The sequence below is a fragment of the Cydia pomonella genome, chromosome 1 (assembly GCF_033807575.1).
Source record: "Cydia pomonella isolate Wapato2018A chromosome 1, ilCydPomo1, whole genome shotgun sequence".
Lineage (NCBI taxonomy): Eukaryota > Metazoa > Arthropoda > Insecta > Lepidoptera > Tortricidae > Cydia > Cydia pomonella.
Genome location: NC_084703.1, coordinates 298,472 through 315,430, shown reverse-complemented (window position 1 = coordinate 315,430; position 16,959 = coordinate 298,472). Strand labels below are relative to the sequence as shown.

The following is a 16,959-nucleotide window of genomic DNA, read 5'->3' as shown; positions in this document are numbered from 1 at the left end:
CTATGAAGTAGGACGTATGTGACGTACAGTCCTCTAGAACAGAGACGTATCATTTTCTGCACCCTTTTTAGAGGCACGAGAGGTCAACGAGGGGGGTGGGTTTGGGGTCGGCAACGCGCATGTAACTTAACTGGAGTTGCAAGCGTAAGACTACGTAGTAATAATAAAAAATAAAAAAACGACTGACTTTCAGAGCATGACAAATGAATATTTTTTTTCTTTACGATTTTAAATTTTATAGATACCATAAAAAAAAGTAAAAACGTCATTACCTGGCAACACCCACTTTTCCTTTTGCGCTCAACGCGAGTGATGCAACTCTGCAATCAGAATACGAGAGTTTTTCTTGCTTCTTGAGGCGAAAATCATGCCAAAAAGAAATAATGACGGAGAAATTCAACGTAAGATTGAAAAACTTAAAAAATGACGCGAAATACCGCGAGACTGATCAAACCTTCAAGAAAAGAGCGTACTCCCATCTTAAAGGCCGGCAACGCACTTGCAACCCATCTGGTGTTGCAGGTGTCCATGGGCGGCGGTAATCGCTTACCATCAGGTGATCCGTCTGCTCGTTTGCCTCCACTACCATAAAAAAAAGGTAAGTTGTGGCCAAATCAGTTAGTCCTTATGAATTCTGGGCTATTACCGCGAAAATCGAAGTTCGTCAATTGCGAGCATTTTTCTCTGTTACTCTAATTACGTCTTAGTGAGATTAAAAGAGAAAGATCTCCGCTTTTTTCGAATACCTGTTTCACGGTGTGTATTACAACAAATTGACGAGTTATTTAGTTATGCGTTTAGTTCAGCACAGCTGATCGAATGTGAATGCCCTTTTAACTAACTTTTTAATGACCAATCCTACCTGGCAGGTATATTGGCGCGCTCTAGACCGGACGCGTTCTTTTTTTAAACGTGAATGGACCAAGGATTTATGAGTATGCAGTTTATCTGTGATTTTGTGTCTCAATCTATTAATAACGTTTTTATTCTCGTGACGTCACTACGGGAAGTGACGTTGAGATTTTTTCCGTGGCTTTTTGTAGCATAGAGAAAAAAATTAAGTCATGATACTAGTCAGATTCCGTACCAAAACGGGACCCTATTACTAAGACTCCGCTGTCCGTCTGTCACCAGGCTGTATCTCATGAACCGTGATAGCTAGACAGTTGAAATTTTCACAGATGATGTATTTCTGTTGCCGCTATAACAAAAAATACTAAAAAGTACGGAACCCTCGGTGTGCGAGTCCGACTCGCACTTGTCCGGTTTTTTGATTATACGTGTACTAACATAACCCGATCTTGTGGGACAAAAACGTTCCAGTTCTAGTGATTAATTAAATATCAAGTGTTATCGATATCGATAATAATTAAAATTAATTAATCATAATAACAAATGTGAGTCATCCTTGAAAGTAAAAAGAATTGAGTATAGAGACGTTTTGTTAAAGTAAATTTTGTAGTCATCTTTTACTGCCATCTTTTGACAAAGGACTGAAACTCTTAGAATGACATTGGCTATTTGACCCATATATGTTAAATATCAAACGGTGTCGCCATCAACTTAAGTATAGGCTATTCTTTCAAAGTGTAATTAATACTGATCAAGACAATTCTATAAACCCCAAACATGATAAGGTTACTTTGTTTTATCCGAGTTCCTATGGCCACCTCCTGTCTCCATCATCAGATCAGCTTGATGGTACCATAATATTGCATTGTCACCCGACTTACATATGTATGCAAATTTTCAGCTTCATCGGAAACCGGGAAGTGGGTCAAATTTAACTTGCAAGATTTGTCCCATACATACTAACAGGGCCAGTTAAATAAAAGCTTGTAAAAATAGTTAAGGATTCAACTCACACGTAAAATAGAACCTATAATGTTTTGTATATGTTGTATTGTATGTATGTGTGGGTGAACGATTCTATGCGATCTATACAGTCTGTGCGTTCCTTAAAATCAAAACGTCGTATCACAAAAGAACTGCCGAAGCAGATAATACATTGTCAAGCTAAAGTCCAAACCAGCAAAATTGAAAGGTCGTATCTAGTAAGGATTATAGTAGCAGTTAGGACGTTTTTGAAATAAGTGAATGCCGTGGGCGTACGCCCGGCCCCACGCCTTCCGAGCTACGCGACGCTTGAAAACTAGGACGTTTAATTGAGAAAGTTGTCAATGTAATGTGAGTCTTTTGGCATGGGTAATAGAGTGGGTTTTTGAGAGGAGGATTTTGTTGCGAGCCGGCAAAGTTACTATGCGCAGATGTATGTGTGGAGATGTGTTGAAAAAATTATCGAATTTGTAATTCTTATGATGAAATGAAGCATTTAAAAGTACCTACCTATTTATCTGTATGCTTACACTAATGTGTAAGGAGCTGCAAAAGTGCATACCCACTCCATATCTTTTTCATTATTTATTATATTAAATGAGTCAGGACCTGCTTGTTTGGCTTTTCGAATAGGCCCTCTAGATAACAACGGTGACCAGAGGTGGACCACGCTAAGTATTCATGCCAAGTGCTAGAGCTTATAGGAATACAGTATGCATTCTTATTGCCAAGTTTGTGCAAACTTACAGTGGTCAGAGTTTAAGAATTTTATAGCGACGGCTGTAAATGATATGAAAGCGAAGCGACGGTTCCTAAATACCAAAGTGAATACAGATATTAAATGCGTATAAACTTTAAACACCGACAATATTTAACCACACAAATTATCGTCCAAATACCGTTACATTAACTTAATGTAGTAAAATACTTGCAATTAGTAATTAAGTACTAATTCCAATAATTGATCGTCAATAAGTACATTGTAACACGTATGAAATAATGACATTAATTTCTTTTAATGTAAACCGGCCTTTATTGGTCATTCTAATGAGCACCTGCACTTTATTAAGCGATTAAACTCATTTAAAAAAAATCGCCTCCCTCCATTCAATAATCAACCTTAACCCTTTAACATAGAGTCGACTTTCACTTGTACAGCGATACGTAGTAAGTACTCTATACAGGGTGAACTGTTTTTGGTCATTCGGGTTTTTGCGATCGGTCATTTTCGCCGCTGCTCGGACGCCTTCGGCTTTTTGCGGACCATATCAATTATAGACGTTGCATCTTAAGTTGGGTGGTTTGAGCGAAGTTAGACTTTAAATTTTTCGTAATAAGGGTGATTGTAACAGTTACGTTAACTGTTTGTGGAGTACACTAAATATTCTGGTATGCTGCGAACGGTGAAAGGTAATATAGTTATTGGTGGTACTAAGTATGTATGTCTCATGACCAAATGCAGTACGCAAGCGCATATAGTATCGGTAAATAACATTAACACCTTTTGTGAGTATCAGTGATCGGAACTATGGGAGTGAAACTTTAACAAAACTTATCAAGCGGACGTAAAAAGAGTGCTTATAGCCTTAAACATATTCGAATATCTATGAATGTAAATATTTTTATGGCTGTAAGTACTATACTGTTCCTATCCCTATGGACATGAATATTTATAGGGCTGTATGCACTATTTTATGTCCGCATAACAAGTTTTGTTAAAGTTTTACTCCCATAGTTCCGTACCTCTAGTGTAAATATTTTCGACAGCGAAACGTGACGTACGCGTTTGCGTTAAGTGTCATTTTGTATGAGATTTTTGACTTTCCAAAACGTCCCGCTTGGCGCGCTGTTCAAAAACCCATACAAAATGAGAGTTAACGCAAACGCGTACGTCAAGTTTCGCTATCGACTAAAATTAATGTATCGACTAAAATAATTAATAATAAGTGTAAATAAATTCGATTTCCAAACGTGACGTACGCGTTTGCGTTTAGTCTCATTTTGTATTGGATTTCGAAAGAGCGCGCCAAGCGGGACGTTTTGGAAACTCAAAATCCTATACAAAATGAGACTTAACGCAAACGCGTACGTCAAGTTTCGCTATCGACTAAAATTACACTAGGGGTACAGATCACTGGTGAGTATGTTTTTATTTTAATTTCAAAATAAGGTAAGGTGAACATTGTAGGCTCTTATTTAAAATCCTTAATAAAGGTCAGGTCGTATAATAGCTATTTCAGAGATTTGGGTCAAGTATTATTTGTTACACATGTATATACTTATTTCCTCTCCATCTTACGACGCTATTTTTTAACAAAGTAATTTAATTTAGTTTGTAGGTACTTAGTTCTAGAATCAGGCCGCGTAGCCAACGTTACAATCGTTAACGCTCCGTAGCGAATCGTAGTCATCTCTCTCTATCACTCTACTTTATTAGTGCGAATGTGACAGTTGCATTTAGTTCGCCACGGAGCGTGAACGATAGGCACGTTGGCTACGCGGGCAGATCACTGCACATTGTATTGCTTACAAGAAAGATATCAATAAGTTTTGTATTAAGTACATAGGTATCATTTTCTTTAATGTTGGGTACTATGGTACCCATGGAATTAATACAGAATAATTAGACTTACCGAAACGCTTAAAGGGCGTCACAAAGTGCAGAGAAATACAAAACTTCATCAAAAATAAATCACGACTGTACTCTAAACGTCCCAATTAAAAAAAGTATACATCCTGTTCAGCATTGTGGCACCCCTATTCAGTTTCGTTCTAAAAAGGCGTACGTAGGTTCAGTTTCGTGATGTTACTACGCCTACTTTCGTTTCGGATCGTCTTTACGGGTTATACTGTGGGGTAATGTAGGTACGGGGGAGAGTCGAATTTCGACCGTTTCGAGGGTGCGCCCTTTAATGAGGCTCTTGACTCTATAGATAGTTGTGTAGAGCCTTAGGGTTGCAGAGGGTAGCAGCTACCTACTTGTGATCATTGGTCGGTGCTTTTATGACGAAAATATGACCGTGATTCCTTTAAGCTTAAATCCACAATTCCAAGATAATCGTTTTTTAATGTTAATTAGTAGGTAGTGAAGTAGAAAGGAGAATATATTGTTTAAGTACTTTAAGTAAATTTTAATTAGGTATGTTTTATTTATATTTATTGAACAATATTTCTGCCACAAGCGCTGGTGGCCTAGCGATAAGAGAGTGCGACTTGCAATGCTGAGGTCGCGGGTTCAAACCCCGGCTCGTACCAATGAGTTTTCCGGAACTTATGTACGAAATATCATTTGATATTTACCAGTCGCTTTTCGGTGAAGGAAAACATCGTGAGGAAACCGGACTAATCCCAACCAGGCCTAGTTTACCCTCTGGGATGGAAGGTCAGATGGCAGTCGCTTTCGTAAAAACTAGTGCCTACGCCAAATCTTGGGATTAGTTGTCAAGCGGACCCCAGGCTCCCATGAGCCGTGGCAATATGCCGGGACAACGCGAGGAAGAAGATTGAACAATATTTCTGTCGTAACTTGTAAGTAAACTTTTTTACATCTGTGCTGATGGCTTTTAAGTAATGAAGATATCTTTTTAAGTAAGAAGCACCGCTCTTCCGTAATTGTATGTGGACATATTTTATAGACACAGAGCGAGAACTCACATGCGAGTTTCACAACATTGCGGTATTTGATCGTCGGATTGGTATAACCTCAATTGTCCGCAATGTAAATAGCATGCAAGTTCCCGCGCGTTATAAACATACGTCGGGGTTTTCGGTGCGGGAATGTTTTACACTGGCCAAAAAACAGGTTAAAACTATAAAAACCAATACTATTTTAATATTTCTAAGCGCATTTGAAGCTTACCTTCTATTTTTAATTCATAGTTTGGTGATTATTTTACAATAGACAAAGTTATAAATACAAGAAAACATTACCGCACCGAAAACCCCGACGTATGGTTATAAATGAGCTATAAGTAAGTAAATTACCTACCAGTACCAATATTAGCCCTAATTCCATCCCACTCTGTGTTCTTAAATTTTCACACATTCTGTCACCCACATAAAATGCATCCATAAATGTCATAAGAGAGAACATCACACAATGACGGTGATCCGTCACAATCATAATAATAATAATATAAAAAGCGGCCAAGTGCGAGTCGGACTCGCCCATGAAGGGTTCCGTACCATTTATGACGTATTAAAAAAACTACTTACTAGATCTCGTTCAAACCAATTTTCGGTGGAAGTTTGCATGGCAATGTATATCTTTTTTTTTTTAGATTTTTCATTCTGTTATTTTAGAAGTTACGGGGGGGGGGGGGGTGGGACACCAATTTTTCCACTTTGGAAGTGTCTCTCGCGCAAACTATTCAGTTTAGAAAAAAATTATATTAGAAACCTCTATATCATTTTTAAAGACCTATCCATAGATACCCCACACGTATGGGTTTGATGAAAATAGTACATTACGATACAAGTGCGAAAAATAGTAAATTCGAAACGAGTGGCGATAAATTAAAACACGACCGAAGGTAGTGTTTTAAATCGACACGAGTTGCGAATTACCTATTCGCACATGTATCGTACAACGTTTTACAGTACATATGGCCCTTTAAATGTTCGACACAGTAACATAATATGCTACTTCTCGCACTAGTGCTATAAAGTAGCCCCATATGTACTGTAAAAGATTGTTTGGGTTTCAGTTCTAAGTATGGGGAACCCCCAAAATTTATTGTTTTTTTTTCTATTTTTGTGTGAACATCTTAATGCGGTTCATAGAATACATCCACTTACTAAGTTTGAACAGTATAGCTCTTATAGTTTCGGGAAAAAGTGGCTGTGACAGAATCGGACAGACAGACGGACATTACGAATCTATAAGGGTTCCGTTTTTTGCCATTTGGCTACGGAACCCTAAAAATGAGGAAAGACTGAAATACCTGTCAACAGTATCAACAGTATTGTCATTATTACTGATAGAACACTGTTGGAATCCATCAATAATGGCGCTGTGGAATCATGAGCACATTATCTTGTACAAGTCAAGTTGGCCAACACGCAGCGATAAGTCAGCTTTAGTTTCAGAGGTTAATTCATAGTTGCACGCGATCCAACAATGATGGCGTCGACAACGGCAGGAAGCGCAAAAACGCGAAATATGAGCACCGAGAAGCATTAGGCGCAGGGTTCCGTACGAACGGTGCCGACTCTCCCCTAACTTTCTGTTATAACTATACAAGGTGGCCTTAACATACGTTGATATATATATATATTTTTTAATATTTATGGCTATATACAAAAGCTTGGCTAAACTGATGACAGTTTGTTGGCGGATAGTGCGCTCTCAATTATTATTATAAGTACTTTGTGCCTTATAATAAGTACTTTCTGTACCTACAGAGTACAGAACAAACTCCATGTAATATACTTAGGTTAAGTTTAAACAAAATTTGTGTGAATACATAAATATTTACTGCGATATATTGTTTATAATATAAATAAGCGTTAATGTTTATGAAGCAAAACTGAAGCTATTTAGATATTTGAGTATACGTTTTATTTCAGTACGATTTAAGTTTTAATTTGTTATCATTTTTTTTACAAACAAGGCGTTTAAAAGTTGGGGCAGATAATTGGCTGTTATTGGAAAATAGTGTTCGAAAACCTTATATTTATATGTTAATTATTCCATAACCGTGGCCAATCCGTGGGCCAATTAAACCCGACAGATTTTAACCACGCCTTCTTGAGGTAATAAGAAGCAAAAAATTATATATCTGTTTTGACCATATTCACAAAAAAAAAAACATTTTTTTCCGTTTTCTGCACACGACACGTTATTTTTTATAAACCTTGGTGAAATAACCTTTTTTCAGTATGTCAAAACCAAGTCATAGTGGCAGCGTCACATCACTCACATCTAAAAAGGCGTTTTTCACTAAGTTATATCAGAAACAAATTTTCACATCATTTACATTATCTCTAAAACAAGATCGATTTCTTGAAACTTTGTATGACATTTTAGTCTCTATGCGGTCAAGAATACACGTTTAAAATGTGTCGGGTTGAATTGCCCCACGGTGTATATTAATTGTCAAATTATTTAATACTATTGTTCACAGGCACAACACACTTAAATTTGTGGTTACCTGTAATTAGATAAGCATGAAATAATTAGATGTAATTTGACGACCGGTTTGGCCTAGTGGGTAGTGACCCTGCCTACGAAGCTGATGGTCCAGGGTTCAAATCCTGGTAAGGGCATTTATTTGTGTGATGAGCATAGATATTTGTTCCTGAGTCATGGGTGTTTTCTATGTATTTAAGTATTTATAAATATTTATATATTATATATATCGTTGCCTAAGTACCCTCAACACAAGCCTTATTGAGCTTACTGTGGGACTTAGTCAATTTGTGTAATAATGTCCTATAATATAATATATAAGCATCAGTCCTAATTGTTAGATTTAAGAGCATGTAAGATATTTCTCAAACTTGCAATTAAATGTTGAGATGACTTACTTCAAATTAGGTCCGGAAATACTACACATCCGGTGCGATGTGTGAAGATGATATGTAAAGGAATTTCATGCAGCCTGTATATGTAAAGCAACCTTATTTATTTTTAAACGTCAAATTGTGACACAACGTCTTGGCATTCAACTAAGATAGAGGCAAGTAACAGAAACTCCTTAGGCAGAATTGTTGCAAAAGTGTCCAGCTGTCAGCTATAAATAATAGATCCAAAAATCTCCAGAGTAGCGCTAGGGTAGCTTAGAACCTAGGCGTTATTGACGGAGTGAAGTGCGCTGTCAATGATTAGTTTTTTTTCTCATGGATTCTAGGTATTGTAGCGCCACCTATTTATGGTTTTTTGTCGGACACTTTTTGGTATATGGAGATTTTGTTCCTTGCATAGTTCTGTCCATAGATGAATGCCAAGACGTTGTGTTACAAGTTGACGTTTAAAAACAAATAAGGTTGCTTTACATTCAACTATCAAATACTTTTAGTGTGTAGCTGTGTAAACCTTCGAATAAAACAAATTGACTACATTTTTTATTTCAGCACTATACAAATCTCGACGAGACACGGGATTTCTACTTTATATCCACTAGGCCTGCAACTCTTCGTTTCCCGGCCTCTACAGTAATTGTATTATTGCACCAAAATAATACACGGAAGGTGCATTGTATTTTGATCTATGGAACAGGAATTAAAAATAACAATTCAAAAAAACATTATCCAAAAGTCAAATTGAATGGAAACCTTTTTTCTGTTATCATTTAAGTTATACACGCGACGTACCAATTCCGACTTGAAAAAGCAGCGGCTGTCAACCGATATCGGACAGGTTTCCGAGAGAGGTATGGGGGGTAGGGGTGTCGGGCCACTAGCGAAGGGTTCCGTAAATTATTAAAAAAAATTATTGAATCAACCAATGGCATAATCATCGAATAAACCAATGGGAAAATCCAAGGCAAACGAAAACGTGACAGAAGACGTACCTCGTGGCTCAAAAACCTCAGGTGCTGGTTCAAGATGAATACCAAATCGCTGTTTCGAGCTGCAGCGTTAAGAGTAATAATTTTTTGGCAAAAATTTCATTTTTTCTCTTACTGTATTTTTCTTTCACAAGCAATTAATACTCATCGAGACAATTCTAGGAGACCTAAAAAAGATGTTATGGAATGGATGACTGTAATGAATGAAATGGAAGATTATACCTTCGATATTATTTTAATAAATATTTACATCAAACAGAAAATCACATCGACAAAACCAATCAGTATAAACATGTAACCAGAAATAATCAGAAATACATTTTTTTAAGACAATTACTACAGAGGTCTATAAAAACATTTCGTTATCCGCCTGTTGCGATTTTTGAAATTCCCAGTAGGGTCTCAGCCTGCCACGGACCTCTAAATAAAAGATGACCGAGGTGTTATCGAGGCCGTCAGCGCGTTTTGACTGTAACGTGTTAATAAAACTGTAAGCGTTTTGTCGGCGGTTTTAGTGCGTGCATTCGTTCGAGCTGAGATTTAAGGGTATCTGCCTACCTGCTGGTGAGGTCAAATATCAAATATCAAACATTTATTCAGCAAATAGGCCACAGGGGCACTTTTACATGTCCATTTTACAAACAATAAAAATTACAAAAAACAATTACAAATATGGAATCGATGAAATAATAAATATTTTATTAGAGATGTATACTGTCTCTAAATGTCTAATTACACAAAAAAAAACAACAAATACTAACATTCTTTAGAGATGTATGTCTCTAAGTGTCAGAAGAGTCTGTACATTTAGTAGTAATACAAAGAAAAATAGGTTTAGCCAGCTGATGGGTTTCCTATCATAGAACTGGCACCAGTAACGAGATATAGGTAGACAAATCCTGTAAAACAAGTATTCACACCATCAGTTTTTAAAAGCTGGCTACATTTTACCATAAACAAGAGGCAAAGAGTTGCTTAAGCTATTTTTCATTGATATTTGTTGTTACAGTACCGCATTGGACTACACCTATAATTATAATTCTATGTATGGAAATAAATAATAAAAAAATCGTTATTTTCAGATTATAATAGTACCTACATCACGATACAAGTGCGAAAAGTAGGAAATGATCAACGAGAGACAATAAATTAAAACACGACGAGTTGCGAATTACCTATTCGCACATGTATCGTACGTTTTACAGTACATATGGCCCTTTAAATTTTCGACATAGTTACGTAATGTGCTAATTATCGCACTAGTACCTTACATTCGTTAGTGTTTTTATCGCCATTCGTTTCGAATTTTCAATTTTTCGCACTTGTATCTTAATTTATTATGTTTGTAGATGATGTTAAAATGATATAAATAACATTTAGTTCTTGTAGTTACATCAAAGTACTTATTCACCTACGATGTTATATCTCGAAGCACCTGCACTGTAACGGGCCCTTTATCGACGCAGATAAACCATCTGTCTCCCTTAGACGCACACATGACAGATTTATCAGAAGAGATAAGCACCAGTAACCCGCGTAATGGACTTATTGGACGCTAACAACGTTGTAAGTTTGTACTGATGTATACAGTTCACAATTTTAACTGACATTCCGTATAAATATGTTATTGAAAATATAATAATATAAATATACTGGCATGACATGACATTATTAGTCAAGGCTCGCGCGAACATTAGGTGGGTACATATTTTAAATTAATAAATGTTTACAGCAGCGCCCCCTGGTGAGTTGTCACCGTATCACCTATCTAAAAACATGCACCGATTAAACCCGAACCCAAAACTGAAAACCGCATCAAAATCGGACTAGTAGTTTTTGAGAAACATGGCAACATTGGTTTGCACAAACATCCTCTCACCCCAAACGCATATACCATCTCCGTTCCGTCGTGGGTAAAAACGCATATACCGTCTCCGTTCCGTCGTGGGTAAAAACGCATATACCGCCTCCGTTCCGTCGTGGGTAAAAACGCATATACCGTCTCCGTTCCGTCGTGGGTAAAAAATGACAATAATTAAAAATTTTGTATTCAATATTTTCAAACATAAGTACCTAACAATGTTGTAGATAACTTTGGTATGTACAGTTGAGTTCATAAAAGTGTAACTATACATTTTTTTACCTTATTGCAATGGATGAAGGTGAAGAAATGTATACATATTTATGAACTCGACGGTACCTACTCGTACCTATTTTTTATTAATTGTACAGTTACGTCTGAAAATATCGGTACGATAATGTGCCAAAAATATGTAAACACTACCATGGGCAATAAAGTCGGGTATACATAGTTTTGGCACTTAATTCGTATCGATATTTTCAGACGTGACTGTACATCCCACCGTGCTGATTAAAAACCTATATCTTCCAGTTCTCGTTGCAATCATTTATAAAGGACATAATGTTACCATTACTCAGTTCTTTTTCAATAATAAATAATTCAGCCTATATACGTCCCACTGCTGGGCACAGGCCTCCTCTGATGCGCGAGAGCGCTCGGGCTATAGTCCCCACGCTAGCCCAATGCGGATTGAGGACTTCACATACACCCTTCGCAGACATCTGCGGTGCATAGGTACATGTGCAGGTGCAGGCACCGGAAAGCTAGTGGTAAATATCAAATGACATTTCGTACATAAGTTCCGAAAAACTCATTGGTCGAGCCAGGATTTGAACCCGCGATTTTATTTTTAGTATTTCAAAAATAGTTGCGATTAAAGACATGCGGTCGGTGTAGACCCTGGTGACGGTGCCCGATAGTTGGTATGCATTTACAAATAGATTTGAAATAGAATATAAATTCATCATCATCATATCAGCCTTTTATCACCCACTGCTGAGCATAGGCCTCTCTTCCAGTACGCCACTTGTCTCATCCAGAGCTAATCTCATCCAGAAGTGACCCGCAATCTTCCAAATGTCCCCCAACGAGCCAACGGACGCCAGGCACTCCTTCCGTCTGAGAGCGGCCACCATTCCGTTAACATTCTTGCCCACCTGCCAAATTACGCTGCCTTATATACCTGTCCCTCTCTCACTCCTCTTTTAAGGCGACGGTTTGTAGATCGATTAAATTCAAGTTTTTTAACCTCACAAAAAGGGTACTTACTGATCGAGGTCTTTGAAAAGTATTATTTAATCTTAATGACAATATAGACGTGCCAACTGCTACTGATGTTTAGGAAGTTATCGTATTTTTGCTTTGTTTATTAGCTTTTGCTTTTTGGCGATAAGGCCGCCTGTTGGTATTGGTAGCTCTACTTCACATGCTGTTTTTTTTCTGTTTAGTTTTTTTATTGAGGGGCAATCAAGATTATTCGTATTGTATTGAAAATGATTTCTTCCCTAAGTTGCAGAGACTTCCTATTTGTATATTACGGTAGGCTAACGTAGCCTATGGACGCTTGCGGGTGTGGATGGCTTGCTTTACGAATACACTACGAAGGCAACCATCAGACGTATTATTAACTCGAATAACGCTCAACATGTTTCGACATGTTTTCGAGGATCTTCGACTGGAGCACTGACTGCGTCTGCGTCTTTACTGATCGAGCGCACGTGTACACCTTTGAGGATTCCGAACCTTGTCACCAATCGCTGAAACTGCGATTATTCCGTCATGCCGGCTGTACACATTCGTCGAGAGACCCAGAGACATGCCGAGAATGAGTGTTCCCTTCTCGTCTCGCTCTTACTCGTCTCGTCTCTTCCTTCTCTTCTTGGCGAGAGGCTCTGGAGGAGTGTGTACAGCCAGCACCAACGAATGTCCCCCACTCACCAAGATTCGCAGTCATAATCTCCTGATCCTTCGGCTTTTTCTTCCGCGGCCGTCCTTTCTGTCTCGGTGGCGGCGCGGCGGCGCCGTTGAAGAACCCCTTATCATCCCCCCCTCGGAACTCGGGGGAGGGGTACGGGGGGTAATGGGCGGGGGGCACGTAGGGCCCCGGGCAGAGCTGCGGGGGCCCGGGCACCGCCAGGTGGGGACCGTACTCCGGCATCGTCTCGTAGTGTAACCTGAGTCAGGAAGGTCTTAGAAAGAACGGAAAAGGTGATCATCAGCTTAAATTTATACTGGGCACAGGTGTAGGAGAGTTTGGTTTTAGAGTCCTCATGCAAATTGATAGGTAGCGTACGTGTTGGAGAGTCTAATCTTTATATCTAAGGTAAGACACATTTTCCAAATTTTAATCCGGAAAGGAGATGTTAGAAAGAGATAAGTATAAAAATATGCCTTTAATACAATACAACGCGAGCACCGTGCAGAGATGACTACATTTCCTAGAATTTAAGATGACCGGTGCCGAAGGAGGGCACGTGGAAAAACAGCTCAGAGCTCACCTGCAGTAGACCGCCGAGTCCCTGATGACCCTGATGCCGAAGGTATCTTCAGAAGTGTGCTGCAGACAGAAGCAGAGCACGTGGACCACCAGCTCCGAGCTCACCTGCTGTAGACCGCCTAGTTCTTGATGACCCTGATGCCGAAGGTATCTTCAGAAGTGTGCTGCATACAGAAGCAGGGCATTTGGACCACCCGCTCCGAGCTTATCTGCAGTAGACCGCCGAGGATGCCGAAGGTGACTTCAAGAGTGTGCTGCAGACAGAAGCAGGGCACTTGGACCACCAGCTCCGAGCTCACCTGCAGTAGACCGCAGAGGATGCCGAAGGTGACTTCAGGAGTGTTGCAGACAGAAACAGGGCACTTGGACCACCAGCTCCGAGCTCACCTGCAGTAGACCGCCGAGTCCCTGATGCCGAAGGTGTCTCCCTTGGTGAGGAGTGTGCTGCAGAGCGCGCAGGAGAAGCAGGGCACATGGAACACCAGGTCCCGAGCCCTCATGACCAATTCCGAGGCTGAGATGGGCGTGTTGCAGCGCGCGCAGCGTTTTGACCCGTATAATCTGGGGATAAAGGTGATTTTTACATGACTTTGGTTCATAAAACGTTGACTATTTATTTTATTGCAGCATATTGATAACTTCAACAAACGTTTGCGTTTGTGTATCAATTTTATTTAAACAAACAAACATTTATTCAGCAAATAGGCCACAGGGCCACATTTACATGTCAAATCTTTACAATAAATTACAAAATACAATTACAATTATGGAATCAATTAAATATTAGATACTTTATTTTAGAGATGTATACAGTCTCTAATTGTCGCATTAAACAAAAAAATGATACAAAATACAAACAACAAATACTATAATTCTTTAGAGATGTAAAAGTCTTTAAGTGTCAGAGATAAAATATAAAAAAAACCATTAAAATATCCTTAGAGATGTAAAAGGTCTCCAAGGTTAGAATTTTTATATAAATAATTAAAAGACATGAAATTAAGAAACAGACAAGAACCGAATGAAGTGTCTCATGTTATGTCACTCTAAAGTAAAGTTACATATCTAAAGTTACATACATAAATGGTTTTAATTCTTATTTTTAATTTTAATTATGTTAAAATAACCAGCGCGTCCAGTATAACAACGTGTTCCGGGTGTTGATGGGGCTGCCGCGCTTCTGTAGCGCCTCAGGGGTATTCGCCGAAGTTAGGGTCGATTGCTTCTATGCCACTATCTATGCTGGCTATCCCTGGTGCGCCGGAGTCGCGCCAACCCCAACACCATCATGAAAATTATAGGGGACAGGCTGGACTGTATTTGCTACGCTGCAGTCGGCTACATGTGCCGTACTCAGCGGAAAGAAAATAATGTATATAGATATATTATGTTCCTAGGTTTTAGTACTAATACATATTTTAGAATTAAGTTTTACTAACCAAGATATGAGTGTAATATACTTGAAATAAATGGTTTTATTATTATTAAAAGACGTCCAAGAGAAACATTCCTAAAGTTGATTGTCAATGTGTTTTAGGCAGCCCTGTAAAATGTATTTATTTATATAAACAATATGGCGGTGAAGTGACTGGTAACGAAGCTCGCCGATAGTATCGCGCGTGCGCACGCGCACCGGACCATGCGCAAACACCTACACATATACGAGTACAGTCAACGATGTATGTACAGTCAGCATGAAATAGTGACGGCCAATGGGCCAAATATATCTGTACAGTCTGTGATATACCGGGTGAAGCATGTAATAGGAGCATTAACTTAACGGTTTTTTGGGAAATGTTACTTTTTGCGCTTTTCGTACACCTAAAATCAAAATGCGCATTTCTAAAGGCGCTTAAGAGCGCTGGTTCCAGCTTGCTAACAATCATAGTTTTTGAGAAATCTTCATTGTCAAAACTCCTCTGTCACAACCCTCCTTAAGAGGCTGTCAATACCTAAAGCGCGCACACTGTCTATTTCTATCGGAGTAAATGAGATAGCACTGTCGCATGTTACTGAGCCTGGGCAAGGGAATAATAAGAAAAATATTTAAATAAAAAAAAAGTGGATTATTAGTGTAATATTTTACTCAACCACGGTTTAGATATAAATGTTTAAAAATTGTGATTTTAATTGCAGACCCATAAGTCAAAACAATAAAGACATAGAACCGTTTAATTGTGATTTTAAGACCAATCTCTGCAATATTTTCTATCGAGCCGATTTCGTTCAATCATGTATCGAGTACAACCACGGGCTTTGAAATATAATTAGTATGAACATATATTTTTCTTACTTGACTAAAACAAATAGTCTTTCTTAAAAAACTGTTTAAGTAACATCAATTTCAAGGACATTGGGTGTTGACAGCCTCTTAAGTCTCGTCTACTCCTCAATCTGATCAACATTAGCTAGCGACTTTTAAAAATAACTTGTGCTTTATTTTAATACACTTTAAAGTTTATTCTAAGACGCAATGTATTGCGAATATTATATAATGTCAATTGCACTGATGATAGCGTACTAACACCAACTCTGAACTCTTTATTACAAAATCGATTGATCGTTAACAGTGTTGGCGATGGTACATGGAAAATAATATCCAGAAAATATAAATACTACAAAACTTTTAAAAGTTTTAAACAAACTTTATTTGATTATTTGCTCGTGTCCGCCGGTATATACTCTGTGTTGGTTCTGGTAGCAGTTTGGGCCGATACATACGGACTGCAAGCCGACTGCAATTTGTATGAGAACTGCACGCCGACGTTGCAGGTGGCGTGCAGTTCCCATATAAGTCGCAGTGAGGTCGGAATCCTTCTGTACCCCTTGTGTAGGCCGAATGTGTAAGGTGTGTACTTATACTAAATAAACAATAAACCTGTTCGCCTTCAATGTCATTGACCGCCCATAAATACCTAAATTGCTAATAGATACATAATATCCGCTTAATTAACATTCAATTTAAGGCAATAAAACTTAAATACAACTTTAAGACTCTTAGAAAAGTGTCCGAAATCAAATGGCAGTCATAAAAATAGTACATTTAAAATCGGTCGGGCGTTTCTTCTACACTGTATTAGAATTGATTTTAATTGAGAGCTAAAGTCTAAGAAAAGAACCTGCTCCTTATTTTGACATCCAAAACAGAGATGGCGCTGTACTGCGCCCTATGTTTTACTGTCACTGAATTGTCAAACGTCAACTTTTGACAGTCAGAGTTATCGCAAAATGTATGGAGCTGTACAGCGCCATCT

The 16,959-nt window shown here is 38.4% G+C and overlaps 1 protein-coding gene across 2 annotated transcripts in view; it reads right to left on the bottom strand.

The window, feature by feature from the left end:
* LOC133526260 (protein apterous-like) overlaps window positions 1-16,959 on the bottom strand; it is a 131,116-nt gene that overhangs the window by 40,729 nt on the left and 73,428 nt on the right. For both annotated transcript variants that reach the window (XM_061862815.1, XM_061862805.1), the window contains exons 3-4: window positions 14,093-14,266; window positions 13,147-13,382 (exon numbers count right to left, since the gene is read on the bottom strand). In XM_061862815.1, the coding sequence (XP_061718799.1) occupies window positions 13,147-13,382; window positions 14,093-14,266 (410 nt within the window). The remainder of the gene's footprint in view (window positions 1-13,146; window positions 13,383-14,092; window positions 14,267-16,959) is intronic.